At 38.1% G+C, this 27,875-nt stretch overlaps 2 protein-coding genes across 6 annotated transcripts in view; one reads left to right on the top strand and one right to left on the bottom strand.

The window, feature by feature from the left end:
* The first annotated feature begins 6,628 nt into the window (after positions 1-6,628).
* LOC127456182 (5'-3' exonuclease PLD3-like) lies at positions 6,629-21,671 on the top strand. 2 transcript variants are annotated; one of them, XM_051724547.1, is made up of 12 exons: positions 6,629-6,822; positions 8,438-8,505; positions 8,681-8,728; positions 9,780-9,940; positions 10,709-10,889; positions 10,963-11,080; positions 11,266-11,393; positions 13,391-13,588; positions 15,798-15,937; positions 17,397-17,559; positions 19,231-19,330; positions 19,538-21,671. In XM_051724547.1, the coding sequence occupies exons 2-12, from the start codon at positions 8,479-8,481 to the stop codon at positions 19,723-19,725; spliced, it is 1,452 nt and encodes a 483-aa protein (XP_051580507.1). In that variant the 5' UTR covers positions 6,629-6,822; positions 8,438-8,478; the 3' UTR covers positions 19,726-21,671. The 2 variants fall into 2 exon arrangements, with proteins under 2 accessions (XP_051580507.1, XP_051580509.1); XM_051724549.1 differs by lacking the exon at positions 8,681-8,728.
* LOC127456187 (collagen and calcium-binding EGF domain-containing protein 1-like) overlaps positions 15,945-27,875 on the bottom strand; it is a 21,658-nt gene continuing 9,727 nt past the window's right edge. For all 4 annotated transcript variants that reach the window (XM_051724553.1, XM_051724554.1, XM_051724555.1 and 1 more), the window contains 9 exons: positions 27,261-27,395; positions 26,999-27,136; positions 25,712-25,839; positions 25,458-25,578; positions 23,902-24,032; positions 23,592-23,627; positions 22,664-22,699; positions 22,359-22,543; positions 15,945-17,079 (listed from right to left, as the gene is read on the bottom strand). In XM_051724553.1, coding sequence (XP_051580513.1) covers positions 17,025-17,079; positions 22,359-22,543; positions 22,664-22,699; positions 23,592-23,627; positions 23,902-24,032; positions 25,458-25,578; positions 25,712-25,839; positions 26,999-27,136; positions 27,261-27,395 — 965 coding nt within the window. In that variant the 3' untranslated portion in view covers positions 15,945-17,024. The remainder of the gene's footprint in view (positions 17,080-22,358; positions 22,544-22,663; positions 22,700-23,591; positions 23,628-23,901; positions 24,033-25,457; positions 25,579-25,711; positions 25,840-26,998; positions 27,137-27,260; positions 27,396-27,875) is intronic.

Below are 27,875 nucleotides of genomic sequence, written 5' to 3'. Positions count from 1 at the left end.
GTTTTACGATGTGTACAGGTGAGCGAAGCCTGAGAATAAAGGGAAAAAATGCAGGCATTATGAGGGATTCGCCACAACATTTTAGCATGTATTTATCCATGTAATCAAATCCTTTTATATAATAGCCATGGGATGTTTTGACCAAGTCATAATAATAAATCACTTTCAACAGGCCACATTTTCATAAAAAACTATCAAATGTACAATTTTGTCAAAATGCAGAAAAAAAACATGATTCTTTGTTGTCATGTGGGACTTTACAATTAATCAAAACTCTTGTTAATCCATCTCTGTAAAGTGTCTGCTTACATAGTGCATATTCTAATGAAGTAACCTGTTGTAATGTACACACATCAATCGCTCCCTCTACTGAGATACAAATCGACATGATATAGATTGGTAAACACTCATGACACCAACAGACATCCCTATGGGAGAATAATTTATACTTGACAGAAAGTGATTATCATTATTGTGTAATTATGCCTTTTGCAGTATTTTTTATCATATATTTAAATTTGAATACATTTAAATCATAAAAATATAGATACATTTAAAAATAGACATGCCACTCTTTGTCTGTTTCTTGCTTCCTCCTCTCTACCTGCATTAGGTACATGAAGGCGTGGTGGTGTAATATAACTTATCATGATCATATCACTAAAAATAATTATCTTGTAATTTTCAGTTGGATCGCTTGGGAATTATTATTATTTATTTATTTTTTGAACTGTGTCAGGAACACATTATACATTCCTAATGGTACACTGCATGAAATCGAATTGAAGCATAATATAGGTGATAAAAACTGTATCAATAAGAAAATGTATTTCATGATTGGGCAACATTGTTGATGATTAAAAGTTGTTATGACCAACTACATGATGCAATTTTATATTTTTGAAAGCTGAACTCTTCCATGGAGCTAACGGTTACTCTGTTGGAAAACGCAAAAAGCAAACAAAATTATAGAAATATTCCAGGTTAAAAAAAAATTTAATCTGGCACCCGTGACCAGACCTCTGGAATCTCCATGTCTGGCCCCTGGACGGGATGCGGAAGACCTAAGCGGTGTACCACCCACAGTGATAGACACGATCACTCAGGCTAGGGCCCCCTCTATGAGGCGCCTGTATGCCTTTAAGTGCCGTCTGTTCGCTAAGTGGTGTTCTTCACGACGGGAAGACCCCCAGAGATGCGCAGTCGGATCTCAACGTGATCCAGTCGGATCGAAACGTGCTTTCCTTCCTGCAGGAGAGGTTGGAAGGGCGGCTGTCCCCTTCCACCTTGAAGGTGTACATTGCCGCCATAGCAGCACACTACGACGCAGTCAACGGTAAGTCCTTAGGGAAGCATGACCTGATCATCAGGTTCCTGGGAGGCGTCAGGAGGCTGAATCCCTCCAGACCGTGCCTCGTTCCCTCACGGGACCTCTCTGTAGTTCTTCAGGGTCTACAGAGAACCCCCTTTGAGCCTTTGCAGTCAGCTGAGCTTAAGGCACTCTCCTTGAAGACTGCCCGCCTGACTGCGCTCACTTCCATCAAGAGGGTAGGAGACCTGCAAGCGTTCTCTGTCAGCGAAACGTGCCTGGAGTTTGGTTCGGGCTACTCTCACGTGATCCTGAGACCCTGACCGGGCTATGTGCCCAAGGTTCCCACGACCCCTTTTAGGGACCAGGTGGTGAACCTGCAAGCGCTGCTCCAGGAGGAGGCAGACCCAGCCCTGTCGTTGCTGTGTCCGGTGCGCGCTTTACGCATCGATTTGGATCGCATGCAGAGCTTTAGGATCTCTGAGCAGCTCTTTGTCTGCTTTGGTGCACAGCGGAAATGAAGCGCTGTCTCCAAGCAGAGGATCACCCACTGGCTCATTGACGCCATAAATATGGCATATCACACCCAGGACGTGCCACTCCCGGTAGGGCTACGAGCCCATTCTACCAGGGGTGTAGCGGCCTCCTGGGCCCTGGCCAGGGGTGCCTCTCTAACAGACATTTTCAGAGCAGCAGGCTGGACAACACCAAACACCTTTGCAAGGTTCTACAACCTCCGGGTGGAACCAGTTTCGTCCCAGGTAGTGGCACGCAATAAAAGCGGATAAGCCCGGGATAGCTGGCCGGGTGTATCACTTGTACATAGCGCCTTCCACCTCTTTTGAGCTGAAGACGTGCACCATTAATTCCCAGTAGTGTTCACAAACTATGTTCCCTGGTTGACTTCCTCCGAGCCCTGTGGCAGTCGAGTTTTCGGAGAGACTCGCTGCCGGCCCAGTACACGTGCTAACTAAGAGTCCTGTTCTGGGGTAGGTGCTCCGCATGTGGCGGTTCCCTGTAAGGCAAACCCCATGCGATGTATATCTTCCACTAATTCGTTTCCCTGTTGGAAAACTACATCTTCCTTGGGCAGAGCCCCTCTGCCCCAGTCTTGTAGTAACTCCTCCCCGGTTGGGTAGGATCTACCTTGAAGACTCTCCACATGGTCGGAAAGACCATGTGACATATGTTTCCACTTAAATATCCCCCCCTCTCTTTGGGCAAAGTGTGGTCTCCGCGGTGTCCTCCCCTTGGGAGGGACACCCCCCGACTAGACCTGGCGGCCCAGTCGGATAATCCCCCTTCTTTTTTAGGGAGTGGAAAAAAAGAAGGGGAAAGGAGGCCACGACTGGGTTAGCCTGTCTCTATCTTTTGGGTAGTCGACTTGTCCCCAAAGGGCCGTTTGACACTCATAACTATGTTGGGGGAGGTTACGTGTCGACCTGGTGTGCTGGCTACGAGGCACACAGTGGTCTGCCCGTCACACACCGCCAGTTCACGTAACACAGTTCAGCTAGTTGTGGCGTTTCGTATAGGGACCCCTAGTGTCACTACATCAACACAACGTCGAGTGAGTGACAGAGAGGGAACATCATGATTACTTGCGTAACCTCCGTTCCCTGATGGAGGGAACGAGACATTGTGTCCCTCCTGCCACAACGCTGAACTACCCGCTGAAATGGCCAGACCTTGCCTCGGCTCCTCAGCATAAAACCTGAATGAGTGGTTGCATACCAGCTCCCTTGTATGTCCGGGGGAGTGGCATGCAAATACCACTCGCCAATTTTCATTGGCCTTTTATCAAAGACCAGAGGTGTCTCGGGCTCCCAAGAGCGACCCCTAGTGTCACTACATCGACACCCTCCATCCCTCCATCAGGGAACGGAGGTTACGCAAGTAACCAGGACGTTTTTTTAACTATGATATTCATAGTGAAACCATAGTGATAATACAGGAAAACGAAAAACCTGGTTATAAAAATCATTATTTTGTGGTCATAATAGTTTTACTACACAAATACCATAGTTTACTATGGTTTTACTATAGTAATATTGTAGTAATCATGACTGTTAGACTAACCTTTTTTTTTTTTTTTTTTTTTGACAGAAATCATGGTTTCACTATAGTAATATTGTAGTAACTATGAAAAGTAAGTAATCATGTTTTTGGCAGAAAATCAAGTAATCAACCATGGTTTTAATACAGTATAGCCTACTGTATCCATATAGTAACATTGGTTTTACTAACAATGGTAATTCAATTATACTTATAATTCATTATATAATAATATTTTAGCCTACCACAGGGTTCATTTTCCTGTATTATTACCATTGTTTTACTACGAATATCAAAGTTAAAATATGGGAGTAAAATCATGGTAATTTACTGCGAGTGAACGCAAAACTATTTCAGAAAAAAATTCGAGCCCTGTACTCTAAGTGGCTGACTTACTGACATCAAACTGACTGCGGCCCGCGGCTAATTATTTATTTATTTATTATTATTATTATTATTATTTAAGTGTTTACAGATACTAGCACTGTCACAGAGACATGTGTAATATTTCATTGCACCGATTTCATTTATATTTCTCGGGTAGCGGACGTTTTCTGCTTATCATTTCATAAAAATAATAAAACGTTTACAGCACCAGTAATACCAGTAATGGGAGGGTCCCAATGATTTTTTTAAGGATAGACACCTAACTGCATCCTGGACAGGCGACAGGTTCCTGACTCTCCCATAACTGCCCGAGGGCAGATTTACCGGTCTGTGCTCCCTCTACACTATAGTCACAGACAAGGAAAATTACTCTTTCTATGCGTTGTTTGGACAATAACCGAGTCTTTCAAACAGAGCCTTAATAGGCCTAAATAGACAAGCATTTAATTTGTCTCCTGAAATGGTGATTCTGAAGTTAAGCGATTACATAAACCTACGTGTAGGGCCGACAGTTTCGTCTGTCACTCTTATGATGAAGAGTTGTATAAGGAGTTGCCTACCATCAGAGATTAACATGGATAAATTTAAATTTAAGTCCTCATGTGCAGGCCTACTTTATCACACTCAGTAAATACCGGTTTTTGCAATGCCACTGTTATCAGCTTCGCACTTTGTATGCTTTGTTTCACATGTGATTAAATGTAGTCCTTCATCTACCTCTGCTGGTGAAGAACTAACATAGCAGCACTTTATTACTAGAAACCAGAGGTGTACTACTGGCAAACGTTGACTAACACAGGGGCTGTTGACAGGGAGGCTTCTGACGTGTGTTTCCTTTTCCATATAGTTTCATGCCAGTGTTCAGTAGAGTTTAATATTTTTATTTATATAAAAAGAGTTCAAGGAGAATCCAAAGTTACGTTCAGTTAACGTTTCCAGTTACACGCCATAACTCGCTAAACAAGCCACGTTAGACACGTTTAACACGTTCAAAAAATGTTAAGCTTCCCACGCCAACAACACCTGACTTCATTTTCTCCTGTGCCAGAGATTGTTTAGCCCGAGATGGAGCACTTGTGTTAGAATAAATGTGAGAAATTGGAACACCCAATATGGCGGGTGTAGAAAAGTAAGTCCCGCCTTACATGAAAAAGAGCCAATCACCTTGAATGCTGCCTTCAAGTGGACCTAGGAAGCTCCTACTTCCGAGTCGGGCATTGGTTAGGCCTACTACCACATGTCACACATTCAAGTGGTAAAAACAAAATACAGAAGATGCCAGACTTAAACAAATACACAATGAATGACAACAAAAGCACTTTTTTCTGTTATACCAGTGTATAAGAAAAACTGAACATACCTTCTTTTACACAACCTATATATTAATGATATATTAATGCATGTTATATAACAAATTGTTAATTAATTTTCTTAAACCATAAAGGGTCATTAGTTGTGTCACATAGGCCTATAAAATATTATTATTATTATTGAAATAAAGCACTAAATAAAAAACTTTGCAAAATCATTGCTTTCATCACCTTTCATGTCAACACACCCTTTCCAATGTCCAGTGTTGGGTAAGTAAAAAAAAAAAAAAAGTAATTGATTATTAACTACTAATTACATCTTCTACAGTGTAATTAGATTACTGTACTAATTACTCTGTCTGAAAAGTAACTGCATTACTTATTACTAGTTACTTTCTAAAACCCTTATCAACCTTGACCAGATGAAAAATACAAGGACAGACATGAAATTGTTCTTTTAATTATTTCAAATAAATCATATAAAATTAAATAAATTATTCATGAACTGGCCAAAGAATTTAAGGGGCTGCATTAAATTAGAAAACATACATTTTCACATTAGATGTTAAATTTCAATTTTAAATTCACTGTTGTTTTATATAGAATTGTTCTATAGTCTATACAGCATTTAACACAATTACATCAGAAGAAACTGTAATTAAATTACTAAAGAATTAAGAGTAATCCCTTACTTTGTTCAATGAAAAAGTAATTTGATTACAGGAATTAATTACTTAGTAATGCATTACACCCAACACTGCAAGCGTCACAACTAGGCAACTCGGGTATCAGCTAGAACTTTTTGTCATTCATGTATATATTTCCGAGTCCACTTGAAGGGCACATTAGATACAGACGTTGCCTGTCAGTTAACTCGAGAATGCGCATGCGCATTAGCTGGACCGGCCTGAAAAATTTTTTTTTTTTAGCGTGATCTGAGCTAATGAAGCACAGTTTATGATACCATTTTTGTCATATTTTACTGCTGATTTGAAATATGTGATTAGATCATAATCTCGACCAACCGTTTCGGATATTTTAGTCTTTCCACATTCAAGTAGACAGAAGCTGTACTTTTATGCCGCTTGTTTCCATAGAAAATAGCTGCCCGAAATCGTTCCAAAGATGGCCGCCGAGTGGACTGACTTGCCTTGCAAAACACTTTGCCTGTGCTCACCTAAATGCCACCTGCTATGCCCCTTAACGCTACCCAGTGTGCAACAATGAAATTACAAAAAGAAAAATACTAAATCAAATTCAAATACGATCAAATAGTGAAATGGCTCCTACAGGAGGTACAGACCTTACTCAAATTTTCTGAACATTTTGAATGTTTTCAGAGTTTTATGTCTCTATTTCATCATTGCATGGAATTTGAAAGCTATGAATAACTGTTTAAAATAACATTTATGGTTTTGTAAGTAAACCTCAGAATCATTTTAATAAGTTTTATAAATAAAAGCAAAGGTTTTGCCGTTTTGGTACCAAATATGGCCATACAGTGATGTCACGTGACACAGATGAACGCGTTTGAGTGTGGTCACGTGACACAGATGAACACGTTTGAGTGTGGTCACGTGACACTATACGAGCTTCATACACAGCGAACTGAAGTAGGGCAACTCATTATTTACACCGACTTCACATAGTAACTTTTAACTGGGACCACTTGTTTTACTTTGTAAATAGAGATTATTGATAGCCATCAATTCCGCTGCGGCTCACACGAGATGATTCGCTTTGTAAGCTGCTAGATCACAGGTATGTCTTTCTTTTCCTTCGAATAAGTTGTCGTGTTGAGCAATATATGTTGAAAAAGATAATGCATGCAAACCCAGAATGCAACAATAGGGACATTTAATACACATATGTTGTTTACCGTATGTACAGTATATTTACGAAGGAAAGAAATAGACCATTGCCGTGTTTCAAATCCTTGCGAGCTGCCTATCTAGACAGCATTCATTATTATGAACATAGGCGCTTGCAGTGATCTCCAAAAATGCTGTCTTGGCAGCTCACTAGGTTATGAGACAAACCCATTATTTCAATACTCGGATATAATTCCAGTGGGGTATTGTTCCACTTGCAATGCATTTCAAGTTTTATAAAGTTGCACAAGTATTTTGTGGTGTCCTAGTCCATTTGTCCTATTATAGAAGCATGTTCAGGACTTGTTAATGATTAGACTCACGAGAGAACTATTTGGGACTGATTTTATACAAGAGAGGTTTAAAGCCATTTATGTCATGGGCAGTGTTGGGTGTAATGCATTACTAAGTAATTAATTACTGTAATTAAATTACATTTTCGTTGGAAAAAGTAAGGGATTACTCTTAATTTCAATCATTTAATTAGTTACTTCTGATGTAATTGTGTTAAATATTGTATAGACTATAGAACAATTCTATATAAAACAACAGTGAATTTAAAATCGAAATTTAAGGTCTAATGTGAAAATGTAAGTTTTCTAATTTAATGCAGCCCCCTTAAATTCTTTGGCCAGTTCATGAATAATTTATTTGATTTCATATGATTTATTTGAAAGAATTAAAAGAACAATTTCATGTCTGTCCATGTATTTTTCATCTGGTCAAGGTTGATAAGGGTTTTAGAAAGTAACTAGTAATAAGTAATGCAGTTACTTTTCAGACAGAGTAATTAGTACAGTAATCTAATTACACTGTAGAAGATGTAATTAGTAGTTAGTAATTAATAACTTTTTTAGAGTACTTTTTTTGAGTAACTCACACAACACTGGTCATGGGCTTCAGTACATGTTTTCAAGAAGATTTGTCTCCCCATCAACCAACCAAATTGCATTTTAACTGGCTTTTACACCGCATTTCTGAAATTAGCTCTAATGCTATGGTGATTTATAAGGCATTATGAAGCTAATATCCACACATAATATGTACACTGTAAATGTCTCAAGTGAATCTATGGACTGTCTATGGAATCTTGCATAACTCATAACAGAAAACACCAGAACAGAGTACATAACTAGATCACATTGTCTGTTGTCAGGAATTTTTGGCACGCGATTCCGTGCTCATGACTCAAACATAATCAGCATTTCTTCATTTTACCTTTACATCTTCAAAAAAACACTTCCACTAAATCAGATGACAGCTCAAAGAACCAGTTGTGTGTGCGAAACATTTGCCAAGCTCATCAAGACTGCTTATTGGTCGGTCACCTGGCTGTTCTGTCTGTAGCCACTAATGCTGACGCCCGGCTCTTTCAGTATTTTGAGCTGGAAAAAAGGCCTGTGTGTATAGAAATGTTTGGACACAGGAGATTGAACAATGAATGGCAGCATGCACAAACGGGCACATGCCCAGAGCAATGCTTGACTAACCTTGTATGTTTTTAGGATTCGTGTTTCCTCGTAATGTGTTGGTGAAACTTGACACGATGAAGTTGGATATTCCTTATGAAAAGGTATATTATATGTAGTTTTTATTTAAAACAAATTATAATGAATGATTTTAATTATTTGTTCCACACATTTTAAATTCAAGTATTGTTTGAACGTTATCTATTGTTTTTGTTCACAAATGTATGCACAAACTTTATACATTTAAACTAGAATTCTTATTTTCTTTGAAATCTTAAGATGGTTGACGTGGAGCTAAGAGGAGAAACACATCTTAGCTCACAAAAGGTATTAAAGAAAGTAAATTCTCTCTCTCGCTCTCAATTTAAAATCAGTGGTTTCTTTCTTCTCATTTAAAGGGACAGTGCACCTAAAAATGAAAATTCTCTTATTTATTCACCCTCATGCCATCACAGTTGTGTATGACTTACTTTCTTCAGCAGAACACAAAGATTTTTAGAAGAATATTTCAGCTCTGTAGATCCATACAATGCAAGTGAATGGTGACCAAAACTTTGAAGCTCCATAAAGCATATAAAGGCAGCACAAAAGTAATTCATAAGACTCCAATGGTTTAATCCAAATTTTCTGAAGCAATCCAATTGATTTTGCATGAGAACAGACAAAAAAAGTAACTCCTTTTTTACTTTAAATCTTGACATCTGCATTCTCCTTGGAGATCATGATTTCAAGCTCTATTACATCTAGAGCTCTGCGGATGCGCCAAGCACTAGGAAGTATAATCGAACTTGAAGTCATGATCATGCTGAGACTGCAATGGCAAGATGTACAGTGAAAAATTAGTTACATTTTCAGTGGTCATCCATCCAAAATCGATTAGATTACTTAAGACATGGAGTAAACCACTGGAGTCATATGGATTACTTTTGTGCTGCCTTTATGTGCTTTTTGGAGCTTCAAATGTCTGGTCACCATTCACTTGCATTGTATGGACCTACATAGCTGAAATATTCTTTTAAAAATCTTCATTTGTGTTCTGCAGACTAAAGTCACACATCTGGGATGGCATGAGGGTGAGTAAATGTTGACAGAATTATAATTTTTGTGTGAACTATCCCTTTAATAAAGTAATTTCAACTTGACTCTAGTTTATTTATGTATTTATTTGTTAAGTTACTCTGTAATAAGTGTGATAATGTACAGTCAGCCAGTTATTATTGCCAAATAAACCCCTACATATTAGTCCCATATGCTTTGCCTGCTCACCCTATCGGTGTTTATATTGCAATAATGAGCGGCTGTCTTTACTTTGTCCCATACGTATGTATATTCCTGTTGTTGCACGCAGGTTTTGAACCTGTCCCATCTCTGTGTGTAGTTTTACAGGTGTCTGATCGTCCTTACCTGTCTAACCACAGTGCTGTTGATACTCCTGTCCCTCCAAACCCTGCTTGTTCCTATGGCAACAACCTCCTCCTCAAAATCACCTGGACAGCAGGAGCATCATCTAATCAGAGAGACCTGTACTGATCCCTGCAGGTAGATGCCCACCAAGGGAGCTCAATTTGGGTCACTTATTATATTGTGAAGAACATGTCTTATTTATTTTTTCAGGCTATGAATTCAGGTTCATTGGCTTTGTTCACAATACATTTGTTTTTATATCAGATCTTTAGGATTGACTGATCACACTGTAATTTTCGAAGTTAAATTTTGTTATTTCTTCTGAGATCGTAGTCAACTATCTGGTGCATCTACATCGGTTGCTATAGTGATGGCATAGTCATCAGCACGATTGCAAGAGACTCCTGTAACAACTGAGAGTAGCTGTCAGTATAGAAAAACATCAGCGATTTAGGACGTATGCATCATAGCATATAGTACTTTATGTACATAGTATTGAATCATGCATATACTAAGTCATTCACTATTCACTTCATAAATGTTACATAGTTTGCTATATGAGAAATAAGTAAGCAAAAATGACACCATACCAGACAATATTGCACACTTTATATGACGTTACCTATGGAAAAAAAATACTTGAAATCAGATCTGATAAGAAAATGGATTTTAATCGGATTTCAAACCACAGAAATATGTGATTTGGATCTGGTTTGTGAACAACTTGAACTGATTTGCATTCAAATCTGAACAAAGCCTTTGAGTGTTTTAGTGGTCCACAGGTAAATGAGGTTAACCATAGCAAACACAGTTTCACATCTGCATTTTCAATAAAGTCTGAGTTTATGGTTTTGTTGCCAGCTGTTTATAGTGTCTGTTAAAAATCTATCTTGTCATTTACAGGATTGTTTTAGTGGAGAGTATTCCTGAAGGACTAGTGTTTAACTCCTCTACCTCTCACCAATCCATATATGAAGCATGGCTTAACCTTATATCTGGTGCTCAAACCAGTTTGGACATTGCCTCCTTCTACTGGACTCTTACAAATAGTGACACACAGACACATGAGACTACAGCCAATCAGGTTTGGACTTGAAGTTAACTGAATTCTCACCAACAGTTATTTTTTGTTTGTCTGAGTGATCTGTACTTTTTAGGGTGAGCAGATTCTGCAGGAATTAGGGCGGCTCTCTGGGAAAGTGTCTGTTCGAATTGCGGTCGATACACCATCAGAGAAGAAACCTGTGGAAGACATTGGGTTCCTTGTGGACTCTGGTAAGTCAACATGAGGTCTGCCTGATTTGATGCTATGGCAAAACAAAAAACAAAATAATTTCTCAACACAGCTTAAGACAGGATTACCCAAGGAAAAGAGTTAATGTATTGTAGTTTCAAATGATTCATTTTTGATATTTAGGCCTGAAAGTATGGCATTTAAAGGAGTGCATTTCCTGTCGCAGGAGCTGACGTGCGAATGGTGAACATGCGAGAGCTGACGACAGGTGTGCTGCATACAAAATTCTGGATCGTAGATAAGAAGCACATATACATAGGCAGCGCCAATATGGACTGGAGATCACTTACCCAGGTCACTTTTGCATTGTCTACAACTTCATATTACCTCATAACTTTTAAATATCACAGTTTCATATTATATCGTTACCATATTCCATAAAACCATTATTAGTGAATGATATGGCAAGCATTACGATAACTATTCCTATGTATTATAAAAATCCTATGTATTAAATTGTGGTGTGTAACTTGTAGGTCTAAGAAACTAAATCCGAAATTTTCACTTAAATATTAAAAAAAATTAGAACTAGAAGACATTATTTCAGTTAGGGGGAAAAGCTATCAGTGATCACCATATTTTTAAATCAGTGTTGTCTCCCAGGTCTACAAGAGGGCGCAATGACTAAATAAAACCAAATAGCATTGTCTTTTGTTGTTGTTGTTTTATTGCAAAGAACATACCTTTTTAACAAAAATGCATATAGTTTTAAATTGAAGTGCAACAGATTTTAAAACCAAATGATTTTCAGCCCATTCATATTCTCAAATCTCAAGTAAAAAGTAAACTGAGAAAAGAAACACTTTAACAAACAGTTCTATATTAAGTTAGTGTTGCATGGTATGCCACTACTGTGGTACTCAAGCTTCAAAGTATTAAGTGGCGATACCGCTGTGTTTTTCATTAATTACAGTTGTATGAATGTTAGTAGTGGTATTCGATTGAACTCGTAATTGCATATAATCTTATCGCAGTGCAGCAATAGGGTCTGTTTAAAAGGACACTAGACGGAGCACAACAGAAACACTTTAAGTCATAGTCACTGTTTGGCCCACATCTAAAATTCAAATGCTTTGTTTTTGCATGCGAATGTGCATTTTACATTTAAATTTGAAAAATATTCGAATTTTGACAGCCTTAGCAACTGCTCAGTCCATCACTGCTGAAATTGTGCGGCCTGTTGAGGAAAGTTGTGCTATTACTTTTGTAAGCTCTTATGATTTTTGCCAGGTGGATTATAAAACAGGCAAAAAAGCTCCATTAAAAGGAGGTTCCTGAGCCATTGCTAGGGACATGAATTTCCTTGAGACTTGGACCAGTATACCCAGAACACCCTAACACCCTGGAAACCACATATCAACACACTAACAGCCACTCAGAACACTTTAGCAAATGCATAGCAATGGCTTACAGTACAACACCCTAGCATTGTGGCGATCCTTTTTTTAGCCAAGTAATTATGTTACTTACCTATTAATTCCAGGGCCCATACTGATTGGTTGTCATAGTGTGCTCTCTTATTAATAATCAGAGTTGTTTTAAATGTTCATGTTTTGTACTTTTATTTTAACCCTGATGAAGGCCTATGTGCCGAAATGCGTTGGTTTGTTTTATTAATTTTAAGTTAAAGTTTCTTTTACCACAAGTGTCGCTGGATTCCTCTATTCTGTCCTATAGAATGTTCAAATGGGCCAAGTCTACTTTCTTTCTCTATCCATCTATCAGCCAACATCAAAATTTGTCTTGACAATCTTAGGGTACCTATCTAGTTATACTGTAAATGTACTGAATGTGTTACACCAGGGTTTCCGTTAGCAAGTAAATAATGATTTTTGACCATTAAAACGTCCCAATGTTCAACAAATTAAAAAATTGTTGGACACAATGTCCAGCGAAAATATTAACACAAAGTGCATCAGAAACCCCTTTAATTGATGCCACAAGTTTACAGTGTGACGGATGGCGGTTTAAACTTTCCCGACAGCTAGCAAAGTCCTAATCTGCGACTACACCAAGTTATATCCCGCATACTGGCAAAAGCAGCCTGCATTATTCCCATCTCGCAGGCCCTCAGTGAGAATCTTCTAACTTCAGAATAGCATTGAAACAGCCTTGCATTTCTGTCTTCTGGAGTAGAAGGACACCAGGCTTATGTGCATCTCGAGCTGTTGAGGAACGCGGCACATATTTAACTTCGCGTCAGCAGCAAAACACTTCTGTGCTTTATAAAGCCAGCTAAATCCTTGCTAAAATCTTACTTGGTGCACCTTTAACATTTTGTCCCTTCTCAGGTGAAGGAGTTGGGTGCAGTTGTGTACGACTGCAGCTGTCTTGCTGATGACCTGGGGAAGATCTTCGAGGCCTATTGGTACCTGAATCAGACCAAGACAGTTCCCTCCCACTGGCCCAGCAAATACACCACTCTGTACAATAAGGACACACCCATGCAACTGTCACTCAATGGGACTGACGCCAGTGTCTACCTATCAGTAAGAAAATACCCACACACTGAATAAGTTGATCTAAAGAGAACATCTTTAAACCCAATCGAATCACTTCTTATTGTCACTTCAACATGTACACAAGTGTAATAATAAATAATGAAAAACTTGGGGGGTGGTCCACACACTTCAGTCATAAATATATAGGAGAATGAGTATATACAATGTACAGTATAACAATATACAAACAATACACAGGTTTCAACCAAGAAACATAGTGAAGCAAAGGCATACAAGTCAGAAGTTTACATGCAATTAGGTTTAAGTCATTAAAACAAATTTTTTAACCACTCCACAGATTTAATAATAGCAAACCATAGTTTTGTCAAGTCGTTTAGGATATTTACTTTGTGCATGGCATGAGTAATTTTTTCCAACAATTGTTTACAGACAGATTGTTTCACTTTTAATTGACTATATCACAATTCCAGTGGGTCAGAAGTTTACATGCACTAAGTTAACTGTGCCTTTAAGCAGCTTGGAAAATTCCGGAAAATGATGTCAAGTTTTAGACAATTAGCTTCTGATAGGAGGTGTACTGAATTGGAGGTGTACCTGTGGATGTATTTTAAGGCCTACCTTCAAACTTAGTGCCTCTTTGCTTGACATACGGGAAAATCAAAATAAATCAGCCAAGACCTCAGAAAAATAATTATGGACCTCCACAAGTCTGGTTCATCTTTGGGAGCAATTTCCAAACGCCTGAAGGTACCACGTTCATCTGTACAAACAATAGTACACAAGTATAAACACCATGGGACCACGCAGCCATCATACCGCTCAGGAAGGAGATGCATTCTGTCTCTGAGAGATTAACGTAGTTTGGTGCGAAAAGTGCAAATCAATCCCAGAACAACAGCAAAGGACCTTGTGAAGATGCTGGAGGAAACAGGTAGGCAAGTATCTATATCCACAGCAAAACGAGTCCTATTACGACATAACCTGAAAGGCTGCTCAGCAAGGAAGCCACTGCTCCAAAACCACCATAAAAAAGCCAGACTACAGTTTGCAAGTGCACAGGGGGGGCAAAGATCTTACTTTTTGGAGAAATGTCCTCTGGTCTACTGAAACAAATATTGAACTGTTTGGCCATAATGACAATTATTATGTTTGGAGGACAAAGGGTGAGGTTTGCAAGCCGAAGAACACCATCCCAACCATGAAGCATGGGGGTGGCAGCATCATGTTGTAGGGGTGCTTTGCTGCAGGGGGGACTGGTGCACTTCACAAAATAGATGGCATCATGAGGAAGGAAAATGATGTGGATATATAGTTCCACATTACGAGTTCAACCGAATACCACTACTAACATTCATACAACTGTAATTAATAAAAAACACAGCGGTATCACCACTTAATACTTAGAAGCTTGAGTACCACAGTAGTGGCATACCATGCAACACTAACTTAATATAGAACTGTTCAATATATATATTGAAGCAACATCTCAAAACATCAGCCAGGAAGTTAAAGCTTGGTCGCAAATGGGTCTTCCAAATGGACAATGACCCCAAGCATACCTCCAAAGTTGTGGCAAAATGGCTTAAGGAGAACAAAGTCAAGGTATTGGAGTGGCCATCACAAAACCCTGAACTCAATCCAATAGAAAATTTGTGGGCAGAACTGAAAAAGCGTGTGCGAGCAAGGAGGCCTACAAACCTGACTCCGTTACACCAGTTCTGTCTGGAGGAATGGGCCAAAATTCCAGCAACTTATTGTGAGAAGCTTGTGGAAGGCTACCCAAAAAGTTTGACCCAAGTTAAACAATTTAAAGGCAATGCTACCAAATACTAACAAAGTGTATGTAAACTTCTGACTCACTGGGAATGTGATGAAAGGAATAAAAGCTGAAATTAATAATTCTCTCTACTATTATTCTGACATTTCACATTCCTAAAATAAAGTAGTGATCCTAACTGACCTAAGACAGGGAATGATTTCTACGATTAAATGTCAGGAATTGTGAAGTTTAAATGTATTTGGCTAAGGTGTATGTAAACTTCTGACTTCAACTGTTGCTAATACAATAAATATAATCACATTGAAGACAAAACAGTGCCTGTTGGAATTTTTGTGGGTTACATTGTTCCTTGTTCTGGTGTTGTTTACTCTGCTAGTTGCAGTTTTATTTGGCGTAATTGAGTCAAGATTGGGGAACATAAAGGTCTTTCTGTTTGTCTGTCTGTCTCTCAAACAGAGTTCTCCTCCATCATTGTGTGCTGAAGGTAGGACTCCAGACCTGCAGTCTATCCTCAGTGTGATTGGGGACGCCCAGCAGTTTGTCTACATTGCTGTGATGAACTATCTTCCCACTATGGAGTTCTCCAGACCTCAAAGGTCTGTGATATATGCTCTAATTCCCTTTTACAGATATATGCTTAAAACAGGGCTGGTAGTAACAGATTACATGTTATATGGATTACATAATCAGATTACAAAAACAATTACTTGCAATTTGATTAAATTACATTTTAAATACTCAGATTACAGTTACTTTTTATGGATTACATGATTACATATTAATTTATTGATCCCCATAATTCTTCATTCTAAATCAGCCTACAGCTGATTTACGTTCAGTAAGTCTTCAAGTGTTTTTGAATTGGGGTGGAATTGTACACACAGACCTGATACTAGCACCATCCATAATTACACTGAAGATGGAGTGGTAATCCACACAAATGCCGAACCAATTGCATTAGTGCTGTAAAGTTAGTTTTAGTTTCGCAAAATGCTTTTGTACTCAGCTTCAAAAATGGACAATGTCCTTTTGCAACAATTTTTGAGACAGTTTCTGTTTTTTATGATGCTGATTTACAAATATAACTGGTCTAATCAGTTAACACACATGGTGTTAGTAATGTAAAAAAATGTCAGGAGAAAATGATTAAAATTAAGAACATTTTAAGTGCCTTTTTTATTTCGTTCAGAAACAAACACACAAAGTAGCGAGTAAAAGCACACAAAAAAATCATATCAGTTCTCATACTTTGATTAAGTACGTTTCTTTTAATGCATTTTGTCAACATTATGCCAAATTGGTACAAGTTTATCCTACTCAAATGCATGTGACCTCAAATAAACAAGAATTAGGTCAGAGGTAATCCAAAAGCAATCAGATTAATCAGATACTTTAACATGTATTCTAAGATATTACATTACTGACTGCAATTTAAGTCATGTGATTGTTATCAGTACCACATTTAAAAAAAAAAAAAAAAAGTAGTCTACCCTGCACTGTGCTTAAAATAGTATGTTTCATAACCAACCAGCCCAAAGTTTGTTCATTATGAAGTTTTGTGGCATATAGTTTAAGAATTAGAAGTTAGTTTCATCGTTCATTTAAAGGCATTTTATCTTGAGAAATGAACTGGTCCTTCATGTTTTGAAATAAGAGTTTTATTTTTCTATAAAAACATGCATGTCAGAGCAGTGTGATCATGGAGACCCAGGTTCCCCATTTGTCCCCACTACCTTTCCTGTTAAAAAATAAAAAATATATATATATACACATGTATGACCGCCTGCATTTCCGTGTCAATGACACTTCTATAGTATTCAAAAACTTGACCTGCCAAGACAGTGAGATAGACAGGATGAAGTAGTTTACTTTGTTGTCTTAAAGGCACAGCGACAAGTGCATGTTTAATTCTTGGGGTCAGTGAGAGGGTGAAAAATGGCCATGATTTTGGTCCAAAATGTCTGTTGTCATTAACAACGGACATTTCTACATTTCCAAATAGGCCTCTAAAAATAGCTGTTATCTTTGACCCTGGCTCTCTGTGATATCTTGCAGGTACTGGGCAGATATTGACACCCAGCTGCGCCGTGTGGCTTATGAGCGTAAAGTTCGGGTGCGTCTGCTGATCAGTTGCTGGGGGAGTACCAACCCAATCATGTTCCCTTTCCTCCGCTCACTTGTTTCCTTGCAGGACAGGAACAAGCTGGACATTCAAGTGGTGAGTGCCTTATGAGTGCCTCCATGAGCACTTAACCAAAATTCTTGTTGCACTTTAATCTGTTTTGAATACTATTCTGATGCTAGTGAAACTGTGTAATATGGCACTTTTCATACCACTGTCTCCTTAAGATGATTCGCTTATGTTTTCCTCTTTTGTAAGTCGCTTTGGATATAAGCATCTGCCAAATGAATAAATGTAAATCTGTGCTTTAAGCTTCCCAGCTGGTACTATATAGCTTTGACAATACATGCATGAGTTCATATGTTGTCTGCTATGTGATGTTACATCAAAAGTAGTTTTGGGATCTGAGAACCAGTTTTTATTCAGAATCGGTTCCATTAAAAAAAAAACAAAAAAACACTGGTACTGAATTATTTTTATGACTTTAGGTTCTGTTAATGGTTCTTGAATGTGCATTCTTCTGTTGATGCGGACAGGACACCGTGCTAAAATACTCTGACAATGTTTCCTGCCCTAGCATTCAGCGGCAGTGCAACACCGTTAGTGAATCAGCAGCACGAAACATACTGCGTAACCAGTGTAGTCGGATTCCCGAACGAATTAAACTTATGGTCCATTTCTTTTAAATCTACAGTGCGACCAGTGCAGCCTGATTCCTGAACCAATGACCATATTTCACATGCACTTAAGAAAACGGTTTATTCCAGAGTTTTTGCAGAAAGTGGTGTTCTGAAACGTCATGTAAACGAGATTTCCTTACACCGCTTAAAGGATTAAGAGAAAGCTGTTTAACACACCCAGGTTTCTCCTTGAGAACGCAGCTTAATGTGGCCATGTAAGCAGCGTTCTGATGGGTGTTTGTAGAGTGCGCATGTGCGTGAACAGACCGAATAACAAACGTCACAGGATGGAGCCCAAGTCAACATATCGGAAAGAGTACAGTGGGAACAGCACATACACTATAAACTATAGCCATTTACACACACCAATGTAAAATATCGACGGTCCCTCGTGTTCACGCATATTATGCACTCGTACATTGGGGGAATCCCTGAGTTTTACGTAAGAGGAAAACCTCACTATTAAAGCACAATTCAGCTCCAGGTTACGATGCACAGTTAAGGAAACAAAAACAGCAACAACTCTGGAATATCTGGAAATAAAGCGAAGCGATTAAGAATAAAGTCTTCCTCGAATGCCATGTTTGTTATTTACCGAAGCTTCACTGTGGAGAGGTTTAATTTTGTTGTAATTTGTGGTGTTTTATACAAATTAATGAATGAATAAAATATCTTAAAGTCTATGTAAACACCGTTTTGCAAGAATCTGTTGTGATAAAATATGAAATGATCTCATCTTTTAATATCAGACTGCTGAGTGCAGTAAATAAAATAAGAATTGCATTACTTATTTCCAAATATTTCGTCCTCGAAAGTACTAAAAGAATCATTAATGGAACTGTTAAAAATTCCCTACAATTTCCATCCCTACTCTAAAGGCCATGATGCATTATGTTACATTAGAAGAATAATCTAAGCAGATGCTTTTGTACCAAAGCTAGAAAATATTTCAAGTTTTTTCAAGATTGCTCTGGTTAATAAGCAGCAATTAATAAGTAGGGAAGGGAACTGGTTAAATGGACTACAGCTGTTCAACTACCGTCTATGCCTGTAATAAACTTGCAATAATTATTGTTGTTCTTCACAGAAAATTTTTACTGTGCCTTCCAACCCTCGGCAGAAGGAAATTCCATTTGCCAGAGTAAACCATAACAAGTACATGGTCACAGATAAGGTTGCCTACATTGGTATGCCACCAAATTTTTATATTACATTTTATTTTCTTCTGTTCTATTCTAATTATTCCTCTTATAAACTCTTAAAATTCTATAAACTTTCTAAGAACTGCCAATGTACACCCCCTTAATGTTTTTCTTAATCTGACTTCTTTAAGATCTGACTTGATTTAGGTATTGATTATTGCTTTACTTTTATGCTGTTTTCATACTACTCAGGTACCTCTAACTGGTCAGGAGACTACTTTGTGAACACTGCTGGTTCTGCATTAGTGGTGAACCAGACTTCAGCTCAGTCGACAACCCCTACAGTCCAAGAGCAGCTACAAGAAGTATTTGAAAGAGACTGGGATTCTTCATACAGCAGTGAGATCAACCACATCACCAACAACAAAGACATTTGCTAGACCAGCTCCGTGCATTGCATTGTGTTTTTTACACTGTGGAGTGCTGTGGATAACTGTTGGCATACATTATGGATGACTGCACCATTTGGGGAGTCTAAAATGCTCCTTGACCTTAAAACCTGGCCATCACATATTTTTTTCTACCATTAAACAAAGGGCAAGGGGTCAAAGTAAATACATATTTTTTAATTGAATATCTGTCCTTGTCTCCTAAGAGGAAACACTTTTCCACTCACACTTCATATCTGTAGCAATATATATACCTTTGCATATAATTGCACACTCTGTCTTTTAACCGACATGCAATACCTCTTTATAGAAACACTTCTTATTCTTTTTACATATTTTAACATATTATTCTTTTTAATATGTTATGAACTTATAGAGTGGGGTATTCTAACCCTCATCTCAGGAAGACTTTGTTTTATCATTGATTTAAAATATTGTTGATTTACTGGTAAGTAGATTTCATAATTGCTGTGTGTTGTCTTGGATCTCTTTAAGTAGTGTGACTTCATTTAAAAAAGAAGCTCAGCAGTATTTAGCTTTTGACAATGATCATGTCAGCAGGATTTCACTTTGTTGGCTGTAGTCATTGACATCACCAAGAGCATTATTTGTTCGGTGGCATTTTATGTTACAACGGGGCCATTGGGAGGCCGCTGTCAGCAATTACACGTTTTAGCTGCACATATGAACTTTGTTTTCAGGACTTGCAGGGTGATAAATTGTTAAATGTGTTTACGTTATGTCTGTTAATCTTGTGAGAGTGCCACGTCACAGATGTAGATACTTATCATTCATTATCAAATATATTTGTCATTATAAAGAGGAATAATGACTAGTAATGAGGGATGTGTATGCTACATGTTTTACATTTTATAACCTTTACCGTGATAAAATACAAACATTTTTTGTCTTGCTGTGAAACTTTAGTTCATTTTTAAGAAGTATTAGCAGGGGAGTATTTTCAAATTCAAGTTAATGTTGCATTTAATCTCTCTCTTTGAGAGTTGAATGTAGTTTATGAACTGATAAACTACAGCAGGTTTTGATTCAATAAACATGAACAAGTATAACTCTTAATAGAAATAATTTTTGTATTTCTAGCCATTTTACACTAATTCAAGTGTAAATTTTATCCAAATTTAAAGGGATAATTCACCCCCAAAAAATGATCTCATGTACTCACCCTCATGCCATCCCAGATGTGTTTGACTTTCTTTCTTCCGCTGAACACAAACAAAGATTTTTAGAATGAAATCTCAGCTCTGTAGGTCCATACAATGCAAGTGAATGGTGGCCTTGAAGGTCCAAAAAGCACATAAAGGTAGCATAAATGTAACCATATGACTCCAGTGGTTAAATCTATACCTTCCGAGTTGACATGATAGGTGTGGGAGAGACAGAGATCAATATTCCTTTTTTACAATAAATTCTCCTCCCTGCACAGTAGGTGGCGATATGCACAAAGAACGTGAATCGTCAAAAACAAAAGAAGAATGTGAAAGTGGAGATTTATAGTAAAAAAGGACTTAAATATTGATTTGTTTCTCACCCATAACCAGTTTGATTGCTTCTGAAGATATGGATTTATCCACTGGAGTCTTATGGATTACTTTTATGCTGCCTTTATGTGCTTTTTGGATCGTCAAAGTTCTGGCCACCATTCACTTGCATTGTAAGGACCTACAAAGCTGAAAATTTCTTCTAAAAATCTTTGTGTTCTGCAGAAGAAAGAAAGTCATCTGGGATGGCATGAGAGTGAGTAAATGATGAGACAATTTCCATATTTGGGTGAACTATACCTTTAATTCAGATTGCAACATTTGTAGTTAATTTTTCTAAGTGGAAAATCTTATAAGATCTTAAGTGTGTGATTTGTTTACCATATGCTGAAATAAAGTTGTTTTTCCTAAAATCCAGATCTGGATCAAAGAGACGTTCATGAGAAATAATTGTGCTTATTGGGGGGGGGGTATACTTTTGACTAAAAGTATACTATTAGTCAAAACTATAGACACACCTACTCATTCTATATTATTACTTTTTCCCACATTTTAGAGTAATAGGAAAATGTTATTTTTTTTAATAGTAAGTAGTATTGTAGCAAGTCACGCGAATGGCAAAAAGCAAATGTTTTCCAATCAAGAGCGCTACTTGCCCATTGAGCCATGCTGATGTGTTCCATTCCACTTTTGATGCATTTGACATTTGAGGTTGATGAAAGAAAGCAGATATTTCTGAACCATTAGTGGATGGAACATCATAAAAATTATTGGGTTCTAGTATTTGTTTTAAATGAATCCACTTCTGAATAAGAACCGGTTCTAGATTCCCAACCCTGTTCTCCTGGTCAGATATTCACCATTCATGTCATATAAAACTGGTGTAAAACTCATTATGCACATGCCACTCATTTGACATAATGAATGACACAAAAGCAGTTGAAAGGGTGATAATGTCATATGTAAATCACATGTTTTCTCCTGTGAGATGGAGTCTACCTATTACTGTAGTCCTCTTCACTTCAGTTACACTTGCCGAGTCTGATAAAGGGGCAGCATTGTTTGATACTGGCCACGTCTTTTTTGCTCTTAATTGACAGGTCTCACTTGGAATGACATGCTCACGTGTTTGGCATCAGCTCTCCCTGTCCTGAAGCCCAGTCTTCAAGCTCTGCCTCTCCGCTGGGAAGGGTGGGTGAATCCAGAGATATGCCATGCCTCTTTCCAAACACTTGCTCTTGCAGCTCGATGATGTCATGACGGATATCTGCCATCATCAATAACAGGAAGTCAAAAGAGCCTGGAGGACCCTAAAGAACAAGAAGAACAATAGCATATACGACTGAACATCCTTTCTTCTCATTTTAATAATAGTGTTTTACTTGCTGCTAAAATGTTTCATCCAGAGAGGTGATTACTGAGGAACTTACAGGTGCTCCTCTGGGTCCAGGTAAACCTCTGTCTCCCTGTAGGGGAAAATATTCACAAACTCACCGTAAACTATTCATGTACCGATTCGTGCTGTTTTATTTCAAGCATAGTATTTACGTCATGTTCTTCTATACTTGTTTGACTTTCTTCAATGGAACACAAAAGGAGATTTGAAGAGATATGAGTTTGGAACTGTATATTTACTCACCAAATATTGATAGAATTTACATTTTTGGGTGAACTACTGTATTCCTTTAAAGGAATATTCTGGGTTCAGTACAAGCAAAGCTCAATCGACAGCATTTGTGGCATAATACTGATTACCAAAAAAAATAATTTTGACTCATCAAGCAAAAATGGAGGTTACAGTGAGGCACTTACAATGGAAGTGAATGGGGCTAATTTTTGGAGGGTTTTAAGGCAGAAATGTGAAGCATATAGTTTTATAAAAGCACTTACATTAATTCTTCTGTTAAAACTCATGTATTATTTGAGCTGTAAAGTTGTTTAAATGGTCATTTGTACAGTCGTTTTAGGGTTTGTTGATGTTACGTCATGGCAACGAAGTTGTAAAATTGCCTATTACTCTACACAGAAAAGGTTAGCAAGCGATTTATCACACTAAAATCATGTTAAAATGCATATTGTTTAAGGCTATCATTTTGAAATAGTGAGTTATTGATCATTTACATATTCACTTCCATTGTGAGTGCCTCGCTGTAACCCAGATTTTTGTTTTTTTAAATTAATGAGGGACAAGTCGAAATTAACTTTTGTGGTAATCAATATTACACCACAAATGCTGTCGACTGAGCCGAACTTGTATTGAACCCGAAATATTCCTTTAAAGTATAGGTGAAATATGGTGTTCATTGACAATAAAAGCAATGTGTTTTCTCTCACACACACAGAAACATGCATATACACCTTCTGTCCATCTTTTCCAGGTGCTCCTGAAGGCCCCTAAAGAATATATAAAAACAAAAGTTCATTTTTTAAAAATTGAATCAGTTGTAATTTCCTGATGGTCGTCAATGAAGTCTGACACCAAAAAATGTAAAACAAATATTATAATACATAGACATTTTTCTAATCCAATGTTTTGTGTTTCACCTAGACAGTGAGAATATACAGGTACATTTGTAGTGTCAGGAAACTCCTCTCAGATATTGTTGAGGTTTTAAGGTTTGTCAGAGTGTTATATAAGACGTCAGTAAAACAGACAGTGCAGATTTACCACCGGGCCCCGTCTGCCTCTCTTGATGTGCTCTAGATCAGGCTTTGGCCCCATAGGACCCATGTCTCCTCTGGGCCCCTGGGGGCCAGGCTGCCCTCTGTCTCCCTTCTCGCCTCGCTCACCCAGGAGGCCTAAAATTAGGACAAATGTGAATCAAAATACTTCAAAATGTTTTTTGTTTTTTAATGATTGTTTTCTTGCATTCATCCAGGGTTTGACATTTTTGGTATTTATAACAAAATAATTCTTATCAAATTTGTTAAATAGTGCAATCGTTAAAATACAAGTACTTTTGTGTTTGTATACGTATGCCATTCAATTTGTATTTGATATCTTGGTACAGCCAATATTAGCGTTTTCAGTAATTGAAAATGAACATACAGGAGCATTTTACCAGGGTGTAGCTTACCTTTAAAAGTAGCCTAGCTAACACATATGATACGTTATTCATGCTTTAACTGTTATTTTATGCATACAGTTTTGGCCATTCACAGAGTGGGCAACGCGGCCTTTGTATTAATTGACTGACTTGTTCTGGGTTTGTTGTGTTGTGCCTAGTCTCAGCCGGCATGCACACAGACTGCCCACAGTCCGTTATCTAACTACCTGCTTATAGCACACAAAACTGGAAGATGCTTTCTCGATCAAAATCTGATTGGCTGGTTTAATGAAACTTCCGCAGGTATCCGGACACAGGACGTTTTCAGTCCGCCTGGTTATCAGGTTCCACGCTGATAGAATGAGCACTTTTGAGAATGAAATAATCACAGAATTTGCCCAAGTTTCCCAGGTTAGTGACATCAAATCATTTAAAGGAATGTTCCGGGTTCAGTACAAGTTAAGCTCAATCGACAGCATTTATGGCATAATGTTGATTAACACAAAAATGTATTTAGACTCATCCTTCCTTTTCTTTAAAAAAAGCAAATATCTGGGTTACATTGAGGCACTTAGAATGGAAGTGAATCTGGTGGTTGGTCAAATTTTAAGCAGCCTTTTGCTATCCCCTAAACACAAGCGTGTGGAGCAAGAGAGAAGCCATATATATCACGTGAAGATGAAGGAAATGTAAACTCATGCTAGTTTCAAATGTTTTCCTTTCCTTCTTTTCTTTCTGTTTTTTATCTGCCAAAATGAAGGAAAACATTTGGAATTATCAGTTAAAAAATCATGGATGACTGACAAGCATTTGGGGAAGCGATCTTTCGCGCGCACACACAAGCGTGCGAGGAGAGAGAGAGAGCTTACGCAAGTGTGAGAAGCCGCATTTATATCAGGTAAAGATGAATCAAATAAAAACTGATATATTCTAGATTTAAATGGTTTAAACACCAAAACGTTTCTCATGTTTTCAAATAGGTCTTAAAAGCGCCATGAACAGCATGTGCAACCACGTCATAATGTTAAAGTATTGTACTCGGAAATATGAAAAAATTACACCGATACCAAGTACAAGTATTTACCCCCTATGTATCTGTCCAATAGGAGTACTACCTAGTAGTATTGGTGCATCTCTAGCTTTCACGTATGTTCTTTTCACATGTGTTTGTAAGTACCTGGTAGGCCGGGTTGTCCCGGTGGCCCTGGTGGTCCAGTGAGTGTGTGACTATCAGGATTTTTGCCTGTTAATCCAGGAGACGGTTTGTGACTGCTGTTGTCCAGACTCAGAGACGAACCCTATGCACACACACAGAACACATACACTGAGAACACAGATTGTGTACAAGCGAGTGTTTGACTGCATTCATGTAGATGAGATGTGTTTGAGCTTATCTGTGGTGTGTTGAGAATGTATGTTTGTGTGCATTACCTGTGCAGGTGTGTGTCCCAGCAAGAGTTTAATCTGCAGTAAACTGGTTTTCATGTTGATGAAGTCCCGACAGTTGAGAGAACATGATCCAGAACTCATCTGAGTGTCAGATTTTCCAGTGGAGCTCACTGAGGCACACAAATAGGGAGAGATACAGGTCATCCTGTGACTAACTGCTGATAAAATTAACAGCATACTGAACTTAAATGGTTAGTTCACCCAAAAACGAAAATTCTCTCATGATTTACTTACCTTTAAACCATCCCAGATGTGTATGACTTTCCTTCTTCAGTACAACTGAAGTGAAGATTTTTACAAGCACATTTCAGCTCAGCATGTCCATACAATGCAAGTAAACAGGAGCCATTAGGCTGCTGGCTATTTGACAGTTCAAAAGGCATATTTAGGCAGCATAAAAGTAATCCACACGACTCCAGTCGATCAATTAATGTCTTCTGAAGCAAATCGATAGGCTGGTGTAAGAAACAAATCAACAATTAAAATGTTTTTAAATTTAAATCGTTGCTTCCAGCCAGTGCTGGATTGCTGTTTGAAATGACCTAACTCTCGCGTGACGTTCGTTTCTCTGTTGTATACAAAGCTCCGACTTCTCGCGTGAACACGCCATTATGCTTACGTCAATGATGTGTCGACTGCTGGCAGGAAACTATTTTTTAAAGTTAATAACATTTTAATTATCAATTTATTTTTTACACAAACCTATCGATTTGCTTCAAAAGGACATTAATTGATCAACTGGAGTCATGTGGATTACTTTTATGCTGCCTAAATATGACTTTTGGACCATCAAATAGCCAGCAGCCTAATGGCTCCTGTTTACTTGCATTGTATGGACATGCAGAGCTGAAATGTGCATATAAAAATCTTCACTTCAGTTGTACTGAAGAAGTCATACACATCTGGAATGGCTTAAAGGTAAGTAAATCATGAAATAATTTTCATTTTTGGTTGAACTAACCCTTTAATCACATTATTTGATCAATCTGATTCTGTGTAGTGTAAAACAAAAGATATTTTAAGATAAAATGTACATTTTACTTTTAAGTGCTTGTTTTTCATCAGAATATCATCCAATTTGCATGTCCCCATTTATCACCATCATTCCATTAAATTCAGTTATACAAAAAAAAAAAAAAACTTCTACCTAAATTGACCAAATAAATCTAATGCATTTTCTATGAAAAAGCAGAATTTGTCTTTGTCCCTAAACTTTCTGTCCAACCCCCAAACCCTGTCCAACACACACACACACACACTGAAACTCACAGTTGTGTTTGGGTGTACAGGAGCGCTGGTCTGGTGACAGTGTGTATCCAGAAAAACAGCTGCAACGGAAACTTCCAGCAGTGTTTTCACACACCTGATCACACACTGTGCTGTTAGACTCCTCACACTCATCCACATCTGTATGACAGAGAGGGATAAAAAGAGAGGGTTTAAATGTGTGTCTGAACACAGCATGTTACTTCCACAATACCTGCATCAAAACAGCAGTAAAAATGTGTGTGTGTATTCAAGACCAACTAACCTATGCAGTATGGATGCAAGTGCTGACGATGTCTCTCTCGGTCAAAACGGTAACCATGGTAGCACGTGCACAACACCCGACCGAAGTTATCAGTACATTGCTGCTCACAAGGGGAGCCTTCGCACACATCCACACCTGCACACACACACATTATTATAATTGTTCATTACAAAATAAGGTCAACTGACAGCTTTTGTGGCATAATGTTGATTACCAAAAAAAAAAAAATGTTTATTCGTCCGTCCTTCGTCCGTCCAAAGCAAAAATCGAGCCTAAAGTGAGGCACTTACAGTGTAAGTGAATGGGGCAATTTTTGGAGGGTTTAAAAGGTACAAATGTGAAGCTTATAATTTTATAAAGGTACTTTCATTATTTCTGTTAAAACCCGTGTTATCTGAGCGGTAAAATTTTTTCTCTCCCCTTTTCTCCCAAATTTGGAATGCCCAATTCCCAATGAGTCCTCATGGTGGCGTAGTGACTTGCCTCAATCCGGGTGGCGGAGGACGAATCTCAGTTGCCTCCGCGTCTGAGACCGTCAATCTGCGCATCTCATCACATGCCTTGATGAGCGCATTACCACGGAGACACCGTGTGGAGGCTTCACGCTATTCTCCG

This window comes from Myxocyprinus asiaticus, chromosome 18, assembly GCF_019703515.2.
Source record: "Myxocyprinus asiaticus isolate MX2 ecotype Aquarium Trade chromosome 18, UBuf_Myxa_2, whole genome shotgun sequence".
NCBI classification, from domain to species: domain Eukaryota; kingdom Metazoa; phylum Chordata; class Actinopteri; order Cypriniformes; family Catostomidae; genus Myxocyprinus; species Myxocyprinus asiaticus.
The sequence above is the reverse complement of the archived record's forward strand: the minus strand, read 5'-3'. Positions and strand labels throughout refer to the sequence as shown.

Bases quoted from the DNA above. Each gene is read 5' to 3' on its own strand.
- LOC127456182 (XM_051724547.1), top strand. From the start codon at position 8,479: ATGAAGTTGGATATTCCTTATGAAAAG. The intron at 10,890-10,962 runs GTTTGGACTTGA...TGTACTTTTTAG, and splicing joins ATGAGACTACAGCCAATCAG to GGTGAGCAGATTCTGCAGGA. The intron at 19,331-19,537 runs GTATGCCACCAA...CATACTACTCAG, and splicing joins AGATAAGGTTGCCTACATTG to GTACCTCTAACTGGTCAGGA.